This window comes from Ovis canadensis, chromosome 15 (assembly GCF_042477335.2).
Source record: "Ovis canadensis isolate MfBH-ARS-UI-01 breed Bighorn chromosome 15, ARS-UI_OviCan_v2, whole genome shotgun sequence".
Classification (NCBI taxonomy): Eukaryota; Metazoa; Chordata; class Mammalia; order Artiodactyla; family Bovidae; genus Ovis; species Ovis canadensis.
Window position 1 is genome coordinate 61,644,123 of NC_091259.1, and position 16,114 is coordinate 61,660,236.

Consider the following 16,114-nt stretch of genomic DNA (forward strand, 5'->3'; position numbering starts at 1 on the left):
GGTCAGTTCTGTGCCACTCCTGAGCCCACTAGGGTCTCAGAAAGAGCAGGAGGCATCAGCCATGTGCATTCCACACCACGTGTGCCATGAACGGTGAGCCAGAGAGTCGAGGCTCTGGAGTGTATGATGCCTCTTTGCTTTGGGTCCAGCCCTGCATGGGGCACTGGGGACACAGAGATGGAAAGTCAGTTCTGGTCTCTGCACAGAGCTCCTAGACTAGGGAGGGTTGGGGCCATGCAGCCAGATGGAAATGGACAATGAGATGTCAGGACTGTGGCCAGGGAGCCTTAGGGGACTGGGGGAGCCTGAGAAGCTTTGTGTAGGTGGGAGGAAAACCAAGGAAGGGTCCAAAAGAGAGAGAAAGGGAGGCAGGAGTGAAAACATACAGCAGAGAAGAGCCAGGCGTGCTGGGAGGGCCTGAGATGTCTCGTGTGGCAGAAGCCAAGGGTGACGGTCCCATGACAGCAGTTGCTAGAGGTCAGCAAGGGGCCAACCTGCTCAGGGCCTTCATGTCTGGAGGGAGGGCTTGGATCATCCTGGGAGTGATGGAAGCTGTGGGAAGGGCTTTAAACTGGGAGTCATATCACTGAATCAGAGTTTTAAGATGAGCTCACTGAAGAGAAAGAGAGGATGAGACTTAAGTCAGAGCCAGCCAGAGAGCTGGAGCTGTGACCTACGCTGGTTAACCACACGGCTGTGGATCTAGGAGCCTGGACTCTCCACTTATTAAGTTGGAAACCTTGGGCAAGTTACTTAAGCTCTTTGTACCTCAGTTTTCCCAACTGCAAAATGGGATGATAACAGCACCTATGCTGTAGGGCTGCTGAGGGGCTAAATGAGTAAATACAGTCCAGTGTTAGCTCCTAGAACAATTATAACCATGATCCAGGGGAGGGAAGATGTGTCCGGGCCCTTCCTCTGCAGCTATGGCCTCCAGCCTCTCCCCTCCTCCCTGAGTCCCTGTGGAGGCAGCCCTTACCTTGTGGAGCCAGTGCAGGTTCATCTGTTGCCCCACGGCGATGTGGCATAGTGCCAGGACCTGAGGAAGGGCCCAGAAGGCAAGAGTCAGGCATCACGTGTGACCCAGGTTCCTGCCAGTTCCCCAGACACCCTGCTCCCCATGGCTCTCCAGGCCCGGCTCAAGCAGTCAGCTAACCAGCAAACCATTTTTATGCCCAGCCCTGCTCAGCCCTGCCTGAGCCTGGCCTCCTTCCAGGTTATTTCAGGTTCCTCCAGGTTCCTTCTCCTCTAGGGTTTTTCCCTCAAGAGCTCATTGGGCCCTGCTACACTTGGGCTGCCTAATTCATGTTTCGGGAGTTCCAGGACCCAGGATTCTGAAGAAGACTTGAGCCTGTCCCCCAGGAGCCTGGAGAGTTGTTGTGATGCTCACTCACTAGGGTAAAGAATCTGCTTGCAATGCAGGAGACCTGGGTTTGATCCCTGGGTCAGGAAGATGCCCCGGAGAAAGGAATGGCAATCCACTCCAGTATTCTTGCCTGGAAAATTCCATGAACAGAGGAGACCGGTGGGCTATAGTCCACGGGGTCACAAAGAGTTGGACATGACTGAGCAGGTAACACACCCAGGAGCTCCCAGGCCAGCCTGGGGACTGAGTTGAGTCTGAAGGAGCACAGTGTTGGAAGCAAGGACCAAAGCAGAAGTTCTTGGAAGAGGAAGTCTGCAGAGGGGCCTGACAGTGGGATGCCCTCACAGGGTCAGGGGAAAGCATGCCAGAACGGGGCAAGGCAAGAGGACCTCCCACCTTGAAGGAACCGAGCCCCAGAGGTCTGGAGAAAAGCTAGCCATCCTCCTCAAACCAGGGTGGGGCCCTCCATCAGCCGGGCACAGGCCAGGTCTCCCTTCCCCTGAGAACAGGGCCACCTCCCTCTGAGACAGCCCCACATACCTGGAGGCCAGCGATGTAAGTGAAGGCAGCTGCTGTGGTCATGAGGATGGGCACGGACCAGTCACTCCAGTAGCCCATGCGGTTGTAGAGGTACCTGCCAGGAGGAGAAGGGGCAGGGGTCAGACCTCCACCAGGGAGCCTGGATGCTCCCTGGGGCCTGCCAGCTCTCAGCTCTCAGCTCTCAGGCGGCCTGCTCAGGTGCTAGACTCTGGCCCTTCAGGGAGGAGGTCACTGCTTCCCTGGTCATCGGTCAGCCTGTGGAGGGCTCTGGGGGGACACCTGGGCGTGGAAGAAACATAAACAAGAAAACAATTTCCCTTAATTCTACTGCCCAGAAGTAACCATCACCAAAACTCTGCTGCCTTCTTCCGGTGGGTGCCCCGCTCTGCTTATATATTTTTGTAAACAGCAAAGCCAAGACCCTACTGTGTATAGCACAGGGGTCAGAGTTCAGGCTTTGGAGGGAGGCACTCGCAGATTCAAATCCCCTGGCTTACAGGACGCTGGGGAGGTGACAGACTCCCCTGATGCTAAGATGCTATTGATTGTGACATTCATCTCAATTTCAACGTCAGCGTTTGAAAAGATGAGGTCTTAGCATTGATGACATGTGACACCTGACTTCCCCGCACCTTAGTTTCTTCATCTACAGGGTAGAATAACAAAGTGCCCTTCCTAAGGATTCCTGAGGATGCAGTTTATGTGAGGAACAAGGTAAGTACTCAACTCTCTGCTTCTCATTAACAAAAGCATTCACTGATGTCAGTAAAAGCCTGAGGAAATGGGATTTTTCTCAGAGTCATGCGGTTTTCTGTTGCACTAATGTACCGCATGAAGCCAACTTCCTACTAATGACAATTAATAGTTTCCAATTATTCACTATTATAAATGAAAACAAAAACTCTTTGGCACATACCTTTCTGCATTACCAATTATTTCCTTAGGAGAGACTCCTACAGATGGAATCACAGGGCCAAAGGGAATGAGCTGTTTTTAGGGCTCCTGTTAGAGCCTGATAAGTTGCTCTCCAGAAAGACTGAACCACCCACATCTCCCCTGTACAAGTGGGGAAACTGAGGCTCAGAGAAGGCAGCAAACAACGTGCACAGGATCATCAGAGAAAATGAGCCGGCACCAGGCAGCTTCAGGCCTGCTACCCTCCTGGGGCTGGGAGGACTGCAGGAAGACACCATGGGGTGGGTACCTGCTCTCCCCTGGCCCTCACCCTCGGAATTCGAGGGCAAGTTTAGTCAAGGCGAAACTGAGGCCCAAGAAAAGGCAGCCCCCGGCCCTGGTAACTACTCCTGCAAAGCACCTGGCTCCACGCGCCTCTCCCTTTTGGGAGGGACCCCCTGCCCCCAATTCCCTTGACAGTAACAGCCCAGCCAGTCCCTCCCTGGCTTTCCCCATTCAGCCCTGACCACCCAGGTCTTGCTCGCCTCTTCTTACTGCATGAGCTATCCCTGGAGGCTCTCTGTACTCTGAGGACCAGGCCAGGGGCTCCTGAATCCCAGCACAACTCCAGGAAACCAGAAGACTGGCTGAGGGAGCTGCAGGTCCCCAGACCCTCCCCAAGCACAGGCAGGCCTTCCCTCTGCGGCCTCCCCAACATGGCAGCATCTGTCCTCTGCTTGAGCTGCCCAGTGATGGGGAGCTCAGTCTCTGGGCAGAGCGGGGTGGCCCCGTGGGCCACGTGATACAGTCAGGTAGTTTAAGTCCCTGTCCCAGATCTGACTGCATCCTGCTGTGTGACTACAGAGAGGATACTTAACCTTGCTGAGCCCCAGTCTCCCGGACTGTCCTAATATGTGCACTTGGCACTAACTGGTTGTATGGCCACAGGGGAGTCCTCTCCCTCTCCGGCCCTCAGCTGCTCCTTCTGTACATGACAGGGTGGGCCACCACTGGGGCAGCAGCCCTGCAGCTCAGCAGAGCCATCCAAGGGCCTCAGGGAAGGGCCATAGGGGAAGGCTCCCACTTGCCCACAGCAGTGCCTGTGCTTTGGATACCTGTGCGGATGAATAATTTATTTATGGCATTTAATAAAGGCCAGAGGCCACCTCTGGGACTCGGCTGGGGCCCCAGCTCATCTCACCGGGCTGTGGCAGGGCAGCAGCCTGTCCTTTATTGAGATCATTAATCACAGAAGCACAGCCTGGTGCCATGCAGAGGGGAGCGAATGCCAGACTCCATGAACTGAGTCTTAGAATCACTACAAAATCCTCGAACCACAGCCCATCAGAAGCCCAGAGTCCAGAAATGGTAAATTCTAACATCACGACCACCTTCCAGCTGGAGATTCAGCCTCCCAGGAAGCGACCTCGGGTTTAGGGGAGCCTGGAGCCCTCTCACATCCATCATCTCATTTGTCCTCAGAAAGGCCTGCTATCTGCTAGCACTCTGCTATCCCATTTTACAGAGGAGGACACCAAGCCTGAGAGAGGACTCACAGTCCTGTGCCCATGGTCACACTGAGCTGAACTTCTAACCAAGAGGAAAAGGCAGCACCGGAGGGGCAGGGAGCACCAGCTGCCAAGCCCGAACTCTGCCCTCAACGGGTAGTCTGAACTTGGGCCTCAGTTTCCACACCTGTCAGTGGGCAAGTTCCTACTGGAGCCAGGTGACCTTCCCTTCCTCCGTGCCATCCACTGTTCGACAAAGGCAGGCCGTGGGGGAGCAAGGGCAGGGGGTGAAGGATAGATGCCCTTGTGCACCCATCCCCAGACATGTCCTTGGACCTGAGGCTGCTGCCCACAAGGGACCCTGAGCTTTCCCAGAACCACAACATCTGCCAGCCCGGCCCACGGCCCTGCTCAGGGAGGCAGGAGGCCTGGGGTCGGGGACCACTTCCTCTGCTGAGGCCTTGGTTTCGGGCCTTGGAGTCCTTGTCCACAAGGGGTCCAGAGGTCCTAGCTCCCAGCCGAGCCCCTGCCCTGTCTTACATCCCTATTTCCATGATAGCAGCAGCAGGAAAGAGTTCCCTGTTCTCCCCAGCTGGTCTCAGCTCCCCTAAGCGTCTGTTCTCTCAGAGGATTACGCCCTCAAAGGTTACACAGAGAGCTGGTGGCCACTGGTGGCCAGGCCCTGAGGACCAGCCTGGGAGAGAGGTTCAAACCCATCCCTCACCCTGGACCCCAGTCTCAGCCACCAGATGCCCAGGCCCCAGCCCCGCCCCCTGGTCCCCACTCACCAGTTGAATTCATCGTAGTCATTGTGGACCTCCCACCAGAAGTAGAGCCAGGTGAGCGTGAGGCCGAAGGTGAAGGTCAGGAGCAGGAACCAGAGGCGCTCCCACTGCAGGGGCGGACCGAGGGCAGGGGTCAGCGGGGGCAAGGCTGGCCCTCGGGCCACCATCGCCCAGAACGTTCCCACCCCTCCCCCGTGGCAGCCCCACCACCAGGCTGGGTGCACAAGGGCACCTATCCTTCACCCCCTGCCCTCGCTCCCTCATGGCCTGCCTTTGCCAAACAGTGGAAGGCATGGAGGAGGGGAAGTTCCCCTGGCTCCAGTAGGAACTCGCCCACTGACAGATGTGGAAAGTGAGGCCCAAGTTCAGACTACCAGCTGGGGGCAGAGTTGGGGCGTGTTAGCCAGTACTCTCTGCCCCTCTTCACATGGGTGGGGACTTGAGGCTCAGAGAGGGGAGTGACCTGACCAACATCACCAAGCCCGGTGTCACAAAATGATGGGGAACCAGGGCAGGGTCGGGGGTCCACCCCAGAGCTGGGCCCTTAGTGCTGCAGCCTGACGCCCTTCCAGTGTGCGCCCGTCTCCAGGACCAAAGGCCACATCTGCCTGAGCCTTCACACTGGGAGGGTGATCCCGGGTCCGATGGGCCACATTCCTCACCTCCACCCCTGCTATACCAAGGCCCAGAGAGGTGAAGCAACTTGCTCGAGTCACACAGCAAGTTAGAGAAGGATTAGAGAGCAGTGCCCCAGCCTCTAGACTTGAAGAAATGCGGCATTCTACCACCCCCACCAGGGGTCAGCCCTCTCTCTCATGGGGCCGGGGGGTGGGGGTGGGGGCAGTTTGCATGTGGGGTGGATGGAGGGGGTCCTGCTGACGCCACCTCTGCTGCTTCCCCCAGAGGTCTGCAGGCACTTCCGGCTGGGCCCTCGGGTGTACCCTTGCTTCCATCCGTCCCCTTATCTCAGAGGCACAGCAAGCTTGGAACATCCTGCTCTCTGGGAAACTGCTGAGATCATGAGCACAAACAACAGCTCAGAGGGGAAGTCAGTGCAGGAGAGACCCAAGACCACCCCCCACCTTGAGAGGCTGGAGGGCTTGGAGGAGCTCAGCGTCTCTCATCCAGCCACTGCCCGGGCCCCCTGCAGCTTTGCTGGCATCGCTGATCCTTCCTGCACCGCACAGCCAGCTTAGAGCTACAGTTCTAAGCCTGGTTTAACCTCTCGATGTCTCTGTCTAGAAAGCAAGCCCTATCAGGTCCACCGGACAACCCTCTTCCTCCTCCTCAAGGCCTTCCCCATCCCAGCAGGGATTCCATCTCCTCAGAGCTCCCATAACTGTGGCAGCCCTGTCGGTTATGACACAACCCCTGCAGTTCTAGAACTGTCCCACTGTATGTCAGGGACTCACCCCCACCCCCGCTATACTGTAACCACCTTGACCTCTGGGTGGTCTTCATATTCCTAGGGTGAGTGGCAACTTAAGATAGATTTGATAGTGAGATGCAGATGAGAAAAGACTCCTCCGATGCTGGCATGAGTATGCCCACCCAGGAGAGATTTCACTCTGGGGTTACCAACTTACTACCCCCTCCAAAGAGGAGCCCTCGGTATTCTGTGAACGCCGAGCCAGCAGTAGTGAGCGGCCCTCTGTCCACAGAGATCACTATCCCTCAGTAGGTATGAGGCCTCTGGCTAGAGGACAAGGTTCTGAGAAGGGCCTGGCTGAGGGGGGAGCCTCGGCCGATGATGAGTCCTGTCCCAGGCCAGCAGCATGGAGGTCAGTAGGTGGTGGGAATCAGGGGGATAGTGTCAGGGACAGTGACAGGGAGAGAACCGGCCACAGGTGCTGGGAGGGGTTGTCCTTGGTGACATGTGACACAGGACCCAGTGACAATTCTGACAGGAGATCAGGAAGACTGCGGGTGTCAGGAGGGCCCACAGTGGACAGGGGTCCTGAGTGCTAAGGGTCTCTGTTCTCACCGGGCTGGATCTCAATGGGGCAGGAAGGATGGGGCAAGAGTGAGGGGTACCCCCTCCCTACCCCTGGAAACCCACAACGAAGGACTAGGAACCCCATTATTGGAACAAGGCACGAGCTGGGGTTGGGGGCCTCCCAAGGCTGACAGTACTGGGAGCTGAAAGCCAGAGGTCCTATGGCCACAGGGAGCCTGTGGATGGGGGTGAAGAGGCTCTGTGCACAGCAGGTCACTCAGAACAATCAGAGGAAAAAACCGAATGGCAGGGGCTGGAAGAAAGGGGAGGGAAGGCCAGGAGCTCGGGGAGGAAGTGGCCTAGGGAGAAGTTCCACTGACAAAGAGGCTCCAGTGGCACGACTGGTCCTTGTCTGGGCAGGTTATAGGGGAGGGGCCTGAGCCAGCCCCGCCCCTGACAAGCCAACCTGGCTCTGCTCCAGGGCGGTTCAGCCACTGGCCCTCCATCACCTCCCACTGTCTGCACAATGCCCGGGTATGTATCCCCATCTCAGAGCAAACAAAGATCCCAAGTCTCGGAGAAGGGCAGCCACACATACAGGCTGAGCAAGTTGTAGAGCCCCCGCGCTAAGAGGCGCCACTCACATCATGGTCACATCACTGACGTGCATGTTTGTCATGACAAATTTTCCAGCAGGTAATGGTCAAAAGCCCTGCGGAAGGGGCACCCTTTGCTTATTTGCACAAAGGCTCAAAGTGGGTAAGTGGTAGTGAGTCAGAGGTTGAGCAACATATACAAGGTGACCAAGTAGAGGAGGAGTGGAGGTAGGAGGCAACCCTCAGCAGCTCTCTTGGGAACCAGCCCTGCATAGCTCTCCTCGAAACCCACCTCTGCCCTCTGGGACACAAGTGTGATGATCCCAAACCCAGCTCAGCTCCCTGAGATTCCTTTCTCCTCTCTCGCTGGGGCCCATCCCCTGGGCCAAGCCTTCTTCTCCTTCAGGAATTCCTCCCATCCCTGCAGCCCCCAAGACCTCCCTTTCTTTTTCCTTTTTCTTTTTGGCCCCACTGCATGGCACGCGGGATCTTAGTTCCCTGACCAGGGATCAAACCCATGACCCCTGTATTGGCAGTGCAGTCTTAACCACTGGACCACCGGGGAAGTCCCAGGACCTCCCTTTCTTCACTGCTTCTGCACAGACTCTTGGTACCCACCAACTTGACCTGGAAAGAAGCCAGGCTCAAGAGGGAGACAGACCTGGCTCTGCCACTTGGGTAAAAGTTACCACTGAGCCTTGGTTTCCTCCCCTGTAAAAAGGGAATAGCATCCGTACTCTGGAGGGGTGATGTTAAATGAAGTGATGTACGTCAAGCGGTACACAGTAGGTGCATAATAAGGGGCAGTTAGTTCACTGGGCTGTGGACTCCTGCGCAGGGATGGCTGAGGTATCTGTGCACCCTGGCCCACCGCCCTTGGAGGACCATGGTGCTCAGACACGCTGTGAGGAGCAGAAGACGGTGTGGATGCAGGGAGGCCTCAGGGCCACCAGTGGACAAGGACGTCATCCAACCTTGGGTTTATCCTCAGGCAAAGCCCAGGGGCCCCTGGGATCCAAGGGAAGGAACTCCCATTGTGACACCCCAGCCCCTTCCCTTCCAAGTCTAGCAGCCGCCTGAGAGCAGGACAAAGGTCAGGTGATTCCTTACGGGCTAGAGGCACAGGGAAGTGGCTGAGAGCAGCCCGGGAAGGGGAAGGGTGAGCTCTGGCTGCGGACGGGCAGGTGGCTCCCTCCCTGCACAGGGGTGGCTGTGGGGGAGCGTCCCAGAGGCCCCGGCCCCATCCTGTCTCCTCCACTCTCGCCCCCACCCTCCTCCATCCCACACCTGGCCTCAGCGCACCAATTTTCCCTGCTGGTTGTCACGTCTTCTCCTCATCCCTCTTATCTCTGTCCCGCCTGCAGCCTTCTGCATTCAGAGGAGACCATGCGTGCGGAAACAGCTTATCAGCAGCTGGGCTCACAGGGTCACACAGCGCTGCAGCCACAGACCCCAGCCCGTGCAGGGCGTGTGCGCGCAGGCCATGCTGCTGCCGGGTGCTGCCCGCCCGACTGCCCTGGGCCAGAGCTCTACACACAGACACTGCTGTAGGTGCACCCCGGGGGTCCCCAACATCTGGGCACCTCCAAATAGAACCCGGAGCCTGAAATCTGCATCAGGATGGCACCTGAGTGGGAGCCGCCTCCCTGCCCTTGGTGCTACCATGGACTTCAGACTCACACTCGGAGGCAGAGCTGTCTGGCAGGACTCCTATTCCCTGCATGTCCCTCGGGACAGAGACTGCTTCTGCGGCCCCCAGGACAGGAGAGCCCCTGCCTCGGCTCCCACGGCTCCAGGGATGGGTACTCCTGTCTGCATGCTGCTTGGCCCTCCTCTGGGCTGAGGGTTCTCCCTTCTGAGACAGTGGCCGGACAGAGTCCTGTAACACTCGGTGAGAGTCCCAGACAGGCTGATACTAAATGGTGGCCTTGGAGAAGACACTCCTTTATCCTCCCTGAGCACCGACTTCTTATTCTGTAAAATGGGGACGGCAGTGTTGGACAGAAGTGCCTGGCAATGACAGGGTGTCAGGAGTTGCTTTTCTTGCCTCCATCCCTCCCAAAGTCTGCTCCTCAGCTGCTGCCCTGCCGCCGGTTCTCTGATACCACCCAGAACAAGTCCAGCCAAAGGGCAGGAACACTGGGGTCAAATGACCAGGGCACGGGGCAATATAATCAAGAGCTGGGTTTTCATTCCCTGCCCTCCTACTGCTAGCTGTGTGGCTGTGGGCCAATTGCTCAGAACCTCACTCAATCCCCAGCTTCCTCGTCTATTCCTGAAGATGACATCACCTCTACCTCATGGGAGGGCTGCCAGGCCTGAATGTGACTACAGATGTAAGCTGTAAGTCGCCAAATCCGCGATCATTCCTATAATTATCATTTCATGTCTGACAGCCCTTTAATTATGTGAAGACAGTGATCAAGTCTTCCCCGCCCCCTGCTCTACATCAAATTTCCCCAGCTGCTTACAGCCAAGCAGATCACCCCTTCCCAGCCCAGGGCAGGTGCCACGGTCAGGGGGACGCAGAGGTCAGGCTCAGTTCTGCAGGTTGCAGTCCTAGAAGCCGGCACAGATGAAGGAAGAAGACCCTGATCTGGCACAGCAGCTGCCCCATCTGGGCTCACAGAACCATGTGGCCGCCCCGGAAGACAGCCTTGCAAGAGCACTTCATAAAGCTGGGGGTGGGGCACTCCTAGCAGCCCTCTACCTGCTCCATCACATCTCATCCTCTCCATAGCTCTGCAAAGCAGTAGGAACAGTCAGAGGAAAGGGAGGGGAGGGGAAGTGGGCGGCCCAAGGTCACAAGGGGCAAACGTGAGCCAGAGTTCACACCCAGGTCTGGGTGCCGCCAGCTTCTTCAACTATCCCAAAGCAACAAGAAGCAGGACCTGTAATTATCCTTGTCTGACCAAGGAGGAAAGTCATAGGCAGTGCCAGAGGAGGAGCCTTGGGATTTCAGCATTAGAGATTTCAGAGATCATCCTGCCTCATCCGCTAAAGGTCCAATTAAGAACAGGAGAAAACTGAGACCCAAAGACAGGGAATGGCCTGGAAGGATGGACACAGGATGAATGCCAAGTAAATCAGTACACAGAAAGGTCGGAGAATTCAACAGATGCTATTGGGACATCTGGACATCCTTTTGTGTGTGTGTGTGTGTGTGTGTGTGTGTGTGTGTGTGTATAAAATTAGACTCCTATCTTACACCTCACACCAAACTAAATTCCAGCATCCCCCTCACATCTGAGCCACTACTCTCTTCCAGTCATTCTACACACATATTGAGCCCTGGACACTGGGAGATAAAGCCTGGACTCCACACTGAGCAACCTGCACAGAAGACTGACCAGCCAGGAGGCAACTCGGGTCCTAGAAACCAGGATGGTGAATGGGGCAAGCATGGGCTGCTACAGAGCACACTGCCAGTTATGGGGGCAGGGATGGTCTGGAGGGCTTTCTGGAAAGCTGAAAGGAACAGGCTTTTTGGAATGACAGGGTAAGGGAGGGTGTGGAAGGTGCAAAGGCACAGAACCTGGTGGCTTTTGTTTGGCATAACTGGCTTCTGGCAGGTTTACAAAAGCTTTGTCAGGACTTCCCTGATGGTCCTGTGGCTAAGACTCCGAGTTCCTATTGCAGGGTGCCCAGGTTAGATCCCAGGTTGGGTAACTAGATCCCAGATGCCACAGCTAAGAGGTCACATGCTGCAACTAAAGATACCATGTGCTGCAACTAAATAAACAAATATTGGTGCAGCCAAATAAATAAATATTGAAAAAAAAATCACTAAATATCAAAATGAAATTTCAAAAAGTTTCCTCTATGTAAGAGTATTAACTTTCATATAGATTATCTATTTTTTCTTATTTTATCAGTTGACTTTAATTTTGGTTTTCATGCTTTTTATATAAAAAATTAAATTTTTATGCAGTCAAATCTATCCCTCTTTCCCTTTATAGGCTTTTGCCTTTGGTATCGTGTTTAAGGAAGGTGCCTTGTGATTATATATTTAGCTCATATTTTACACTGATAATTTCTCATTGTTGACACTTAAATCTGTAGTTCACCTATCCATCTATAGCTCCGTATGTGTGTATACGTGTATGGAGAGAGGTTTGAAAGCCTTTCCTCTAAGGCATGAAGATGAGAATCTCTTTTACTTTCTATCTTCCTGAGTTGTTTGAATTTTCTCAATATGTTCTTCCTAAATAGAAAAAAAAAAAAAAAAAGCTTAAAAAAAGAAAAAAACATGCTTTAATCCATCTGGAATTTCTTTTGATTTGAGGTAAGAGGCAGGGATCTAATTTTACTTTCACCAAATGGATACTTCAGCTGTCCCCGTTCGGTTTGTCATCTCTGCAATAATTTCCACGATCGTCTACCACACAGCACACACTCAGATGTGTGTGGGCTGTTTCTAGGTTTTCTAGTCTGTGTTCCCGTGTACTGGTTCCGCCTGGCACGGCTCCTTCCGCGTGGCTGAGCTCTGCTCCGGATGCCCCTCTTGTGGTCCTGCCTCGGCTTCCAGACAGAGTCCAGCTGTGAATTTAGCACTACACAGCCCTGTGCAGAGGCTGGACAGCGACTGAGGGGTGCCTCTCCGCTGAGTCCGTCCACCTGCAGGCTACACCTGGGGCACACGAGCTCCTCCCATCATCAGCCCATTTCATCCTCATCGAGTTCCTAATGGGGGAGATGGGTGAATGTCAGCTGGGAAGGGTGTGGGGAGCTCCCAGAAGAGAGAGCTGGGCAGCCCTAGCAGGATTACTCTGGCTCTGACCCAGGAGATTTGGGGGAGGGGGCAGCCTGGGAAGGGTTGAGCTGGATGGCAGCATTAGGGCGAAGAAGGGAAAGGGATTAAAATCCCCACCCCCAGCCAGCTCCTGACAGTGTAAGAGGCTGGATTTATCTTTCTGGCTACAGAGAGCTGGGCAATTAGGCCTCTGCCCTCACTTCTGCCGGGGAGCACTCAGAATGGCTCATTAGGCAGGAGAATGAAACCCGGCTCAGACTGGAGCACCCGCTCCCTCCAGACCATTCTGGGGGTTGCATTCGTCAGTGTGGAGACAGGAGAGCAAGAGCTGGGGGGCCCTTCGGAGGGATTATCCCTAGGCCCGGCAGAGGGCGCTGCCGAGGCCACAGCCTCTTGCGGATGCCCATCACCTCCCACCCCATCCATGCTCCCTAGGCACTCAAGGTGGTCATGGAGGTCATGAACAAGAGCTTAATTGTCTCTGCCCTGGAGTGCGGCATGACTACGCCAGGCACCCCTTCAGTGTGGTTTAGGGAGAGGGGGGCGGTGTGTGAGGTGGGGGGTGGGGTGGTTCCTGAAGGCCAGAGACAGCCTGGCTTTAATTACAGCGATAAATCCTCAGCTCCCCGCACTGCAACAGCCTCGGCCAGCCTCTCCTCTCTCTCTCTCATGGATGCAATAATATCATCGCCCATTTTCTTATCCTCATGGCAACCCTGGAGGGTTCACAGGATTAAATGGGTCTTATCATCTCCAGTTTAGACCTGGGAGAGCTGAAGCTCAGAGGGCTCTTTTCTGACCTGCTGAGTCCCTTTCCCCCAAAGCACTGGAGTAGGGAACAGCCATCCTTTAAAAGTTGGTAGGGAGGACACGTTTCCCCCTATTGGAACAGTGGTCTGTCCTGTGCAGGCATCTGTTATCTAACTGGACCTGTGGGGCATGGGTTTGTACCTCCACCTAATTCACAAGCAAGCTGAGGCCCAGAAGGGGTGAGTGACCTTTGCCTCAGGTCACTCACTCTGTCGCTGGAGAACGCAGGGTAGAGTTCAGGCTACAGCCCCTTAGCCAGGTGCATCTGGCTGACTCTAATCACACCCCTGAACCCATTCCCAAGGGAGAACGCAGGGTAGAGTTCAGGCTACAGCCCCTTAGCCAGGTGCATCTGGCTGACTCTAATCACACCCCTGAACCCATTCCCAAGGCTGCTTCCTCCAGGGAGCCCACCTTGATTCCTGAGTGAGAGCCATTCTTCCTTGCCCTGTATGCCTGTCAGAGGCCCACAGGGTGTAACAGGACAGGAAGGCATGGAGCTGGGAGACTCACCGGCTCCTCCTACCTACTGGCAGAGCCTGACCCCAGCCCCAAGCGTGGGCTGGGAGGTCCCTTGGCTGGGTTAGCACTGCTCCCTGCCAGCCACAGCCAGGGGCACTGGAACGCAGTGTGTGCCCACTCTCCAGACCGCCCAGTGCTCCTTGGGGTGCTCACTCGGGACTCATCGGGGATCTAGCTTGCCCACCCTAACTGCTTTCCTCACTTGCTCTTCAACTCACCTGCTCAGTCATCCTCCCCCTCCGTGCCCAAGGCCCTCCTCTGAGAAACAGTCACCACCCACCTGGGCGGCCCAGGGCTCCGGGTGCTGCTGCAGGAGTCCAGGGGAAGGAGAGGGGGACGAGGCCTGCCCCCTTTGTTTGAAGTGGAGACTTCTTAGAGGAAGAGACATTTGCAATGAGCTTTGAGGGGCAGAGACCAGAGAGAAGGCATTCCAGGCAAGGGGGTCAGTGGAGCAGAGGGCAGAGCTGGAGGGGGTGAGGTAGGCTACCCTGGGTGTGCAGGTGAGAGGGGCCGATGGATTCCCCCGCAGAGGCTGTCTTCCTGCCATGGTGGGAGGGGCTCCCATCGGAAGAGGCAGGCAGTGGCAGGCCCAGGGAAGGGGATTTATTTTGTCTGTGTTCTTCCTCCACTATACTATTCCTGGACTCTACTGAGACCGCGGCCCCTCTCATGCACCCCTGGGCATAGCATGGACTCCTGACCCCAGGAACGGCCTCATCCAGCCAGGTAGAAATCATGGGATGACGGGAGGCATCATCAAAACTCTTTTGCAGCCAGTCAGCTGATGACACTGTCTAGGTATCTCTAGAATCCCTCCCTTAGCTGCTGCTTTGTGGACACCTCCCCCTAGTTGAAGCCTCAGCCTTCTCTCTGGCTCCCTGCCCTCCCCACCTCCACTCAAGGTCCCTCAGCACTTTCTCCATGATGGAACCAGAGTGGTCCTTGCACAGTCTGAGTCCGACTGGGCCCCCACCTCCCAGGATGGAGCGCAGGCTCAGGTCCCCTTGGCCACCCGCCTCTCCTCCTCACATCAAGAGCTGCACTAGGCCAAATTGCTTTCAGTTCTCAAACACAAGACACTCAGCTGCAGTAACACGCAGCTGCCCTGCCTTCCCCACGCTGGCATGACATGACAGCTGATTCTCTCTGACACCAGCTCAGACAAGCTTTCCTGCCCAGGATGTCCCTGGGCCTTGACAGTGATCACCCTGGGTGGTCTGGACCTCAGTTCTGGTCTGCTCCCCACCCACCCGGGAAGCCCTTCGGGGGAGGGGAGGCACCAGGTTTGATATACTCAGGGCAGGTGTCAGGACAGGTTCATTGATTGACCAATGCATCCCAGACAAGACTGGAGTGAACAGGGGAGAAGGCCCAGGGCTGGGGCAGCAAGCAGGGGCAGTGCAAGCCGTGCCTTCAACTGCTGGGCTTGAATAAATCACTTCCTCTTCCTGGAGCCTCATCCATACAGTGGAGGACGGCAGGAAAGCTCGGAGCGCCCCTGAAAAGGCAAATGCAGAAGTGCAAGACTGCCACTGTCTGTCTCCTTCAATGTCTCAGACGGAAGTTCCTCCAGGCCTCTGACCTATATCCCTCTTGGGACAGTGGATCTGGTCTTGACCCTGTGCTGCCTCCCGCGGACGCCGAGTCTTCAGGGGGCCCTGTGGGGATGGCCTGAGAACCGTCTTCTGTCCTATCCCGTCCTTAATTGGCAATATTAGAGTAATGCGTCACAGACAACAACCAATTAATTACCCCAGTTATAAAAAGCTTCTGCTTCCCCTTCCTAGCTGTCGAGTGAGCTGGCCTCCTGCTGCCAGGCTCCTCCACTCCCTGGGTGTTGGCAGGCGGGAGAAGATGTCATTTCACCTCTCTGGTCCTCAGTTTCCTGTTTCCTTATTTGTCAAGTGTGTGTCCTGGGGGGAGGGTTGGAGGAGGTGGGAATGTGGAAGAGGGGCAGGAAGGAAGAACAGCCTGGATGGAGAGGAGGGGCAGCCTTCCCAGGCTCCCAGCCCCCCTCCTGCATCTCCAGGATCTACCCCAAGACTGCAGGGTCAGCTCTTAACCAGGGAAGCACGGAAGGTGCCTAGTCTGGCATTCCAGCCACTCGTCAACTTGTCCCAGATGCTCCTGGTCCTGTGCTCTTTCTATCAGGCAGCCTCCCAAGTCCTCTCCATTCCCCTTTTTCTCCTTGAGGGAAGGAAGGAACAGGCCAAGCTGACTCCATCTTGAAAAAGAAGGAAACTTCATCTTGCACTTTCAGTGAGCTTTGGACCATGTGCCTGGGAGCCATGGGGATAACATACCTAACTGGTCTCCCGGACTGATAAACACCAGATTCCATACCAAGATTTCCCGTCGCCAAAAAGAATGTAATACTCCCCTATGTAGTCAATCACCTTTGTAA

The 16,114-nt window shown here is 55.6% G+C and overlaps 1 protein-coding gene across 6 annotated transcripts in view; it reads right to left on the reverse strand.

Moving 5' to 3' along the window:
* GDPD5 (glycerophosphodiester phosphodiesterase domain containing 5) overlaps positions 1-16,114 on the reverse strand; it is an 88,674-nt gene that overhangs the window by 22,084 nt on the left and 50,476 nt on the right. For 4 of the 6 annotated variants that reach the window (XM_069553141.1, XM_069553142.1, XM_069553145.1 and 1 more), the window contains 3 exons: positions 5,097-5,200; positions 1,907-2,000; positions 980-1,039 (listed from right to left, as the gene is read on the reverse strand). In XM_069553141.1, coding sequence (XP_069409242.1) covers positions 980-1,039; positions 1,907-2,000; positions 5,097-5,200 — 258 coding nt within the window. Of the gene's footprint in view, positions 1-979; positions 1,040-1,906; positions 2,186-5,096; positions 5,201-16,114 lie in introns of all 6 variants that reach the window. The other 2 variants (XM_069553147.1, XM_069553146.1) reach the window with 2 other exon arrangements.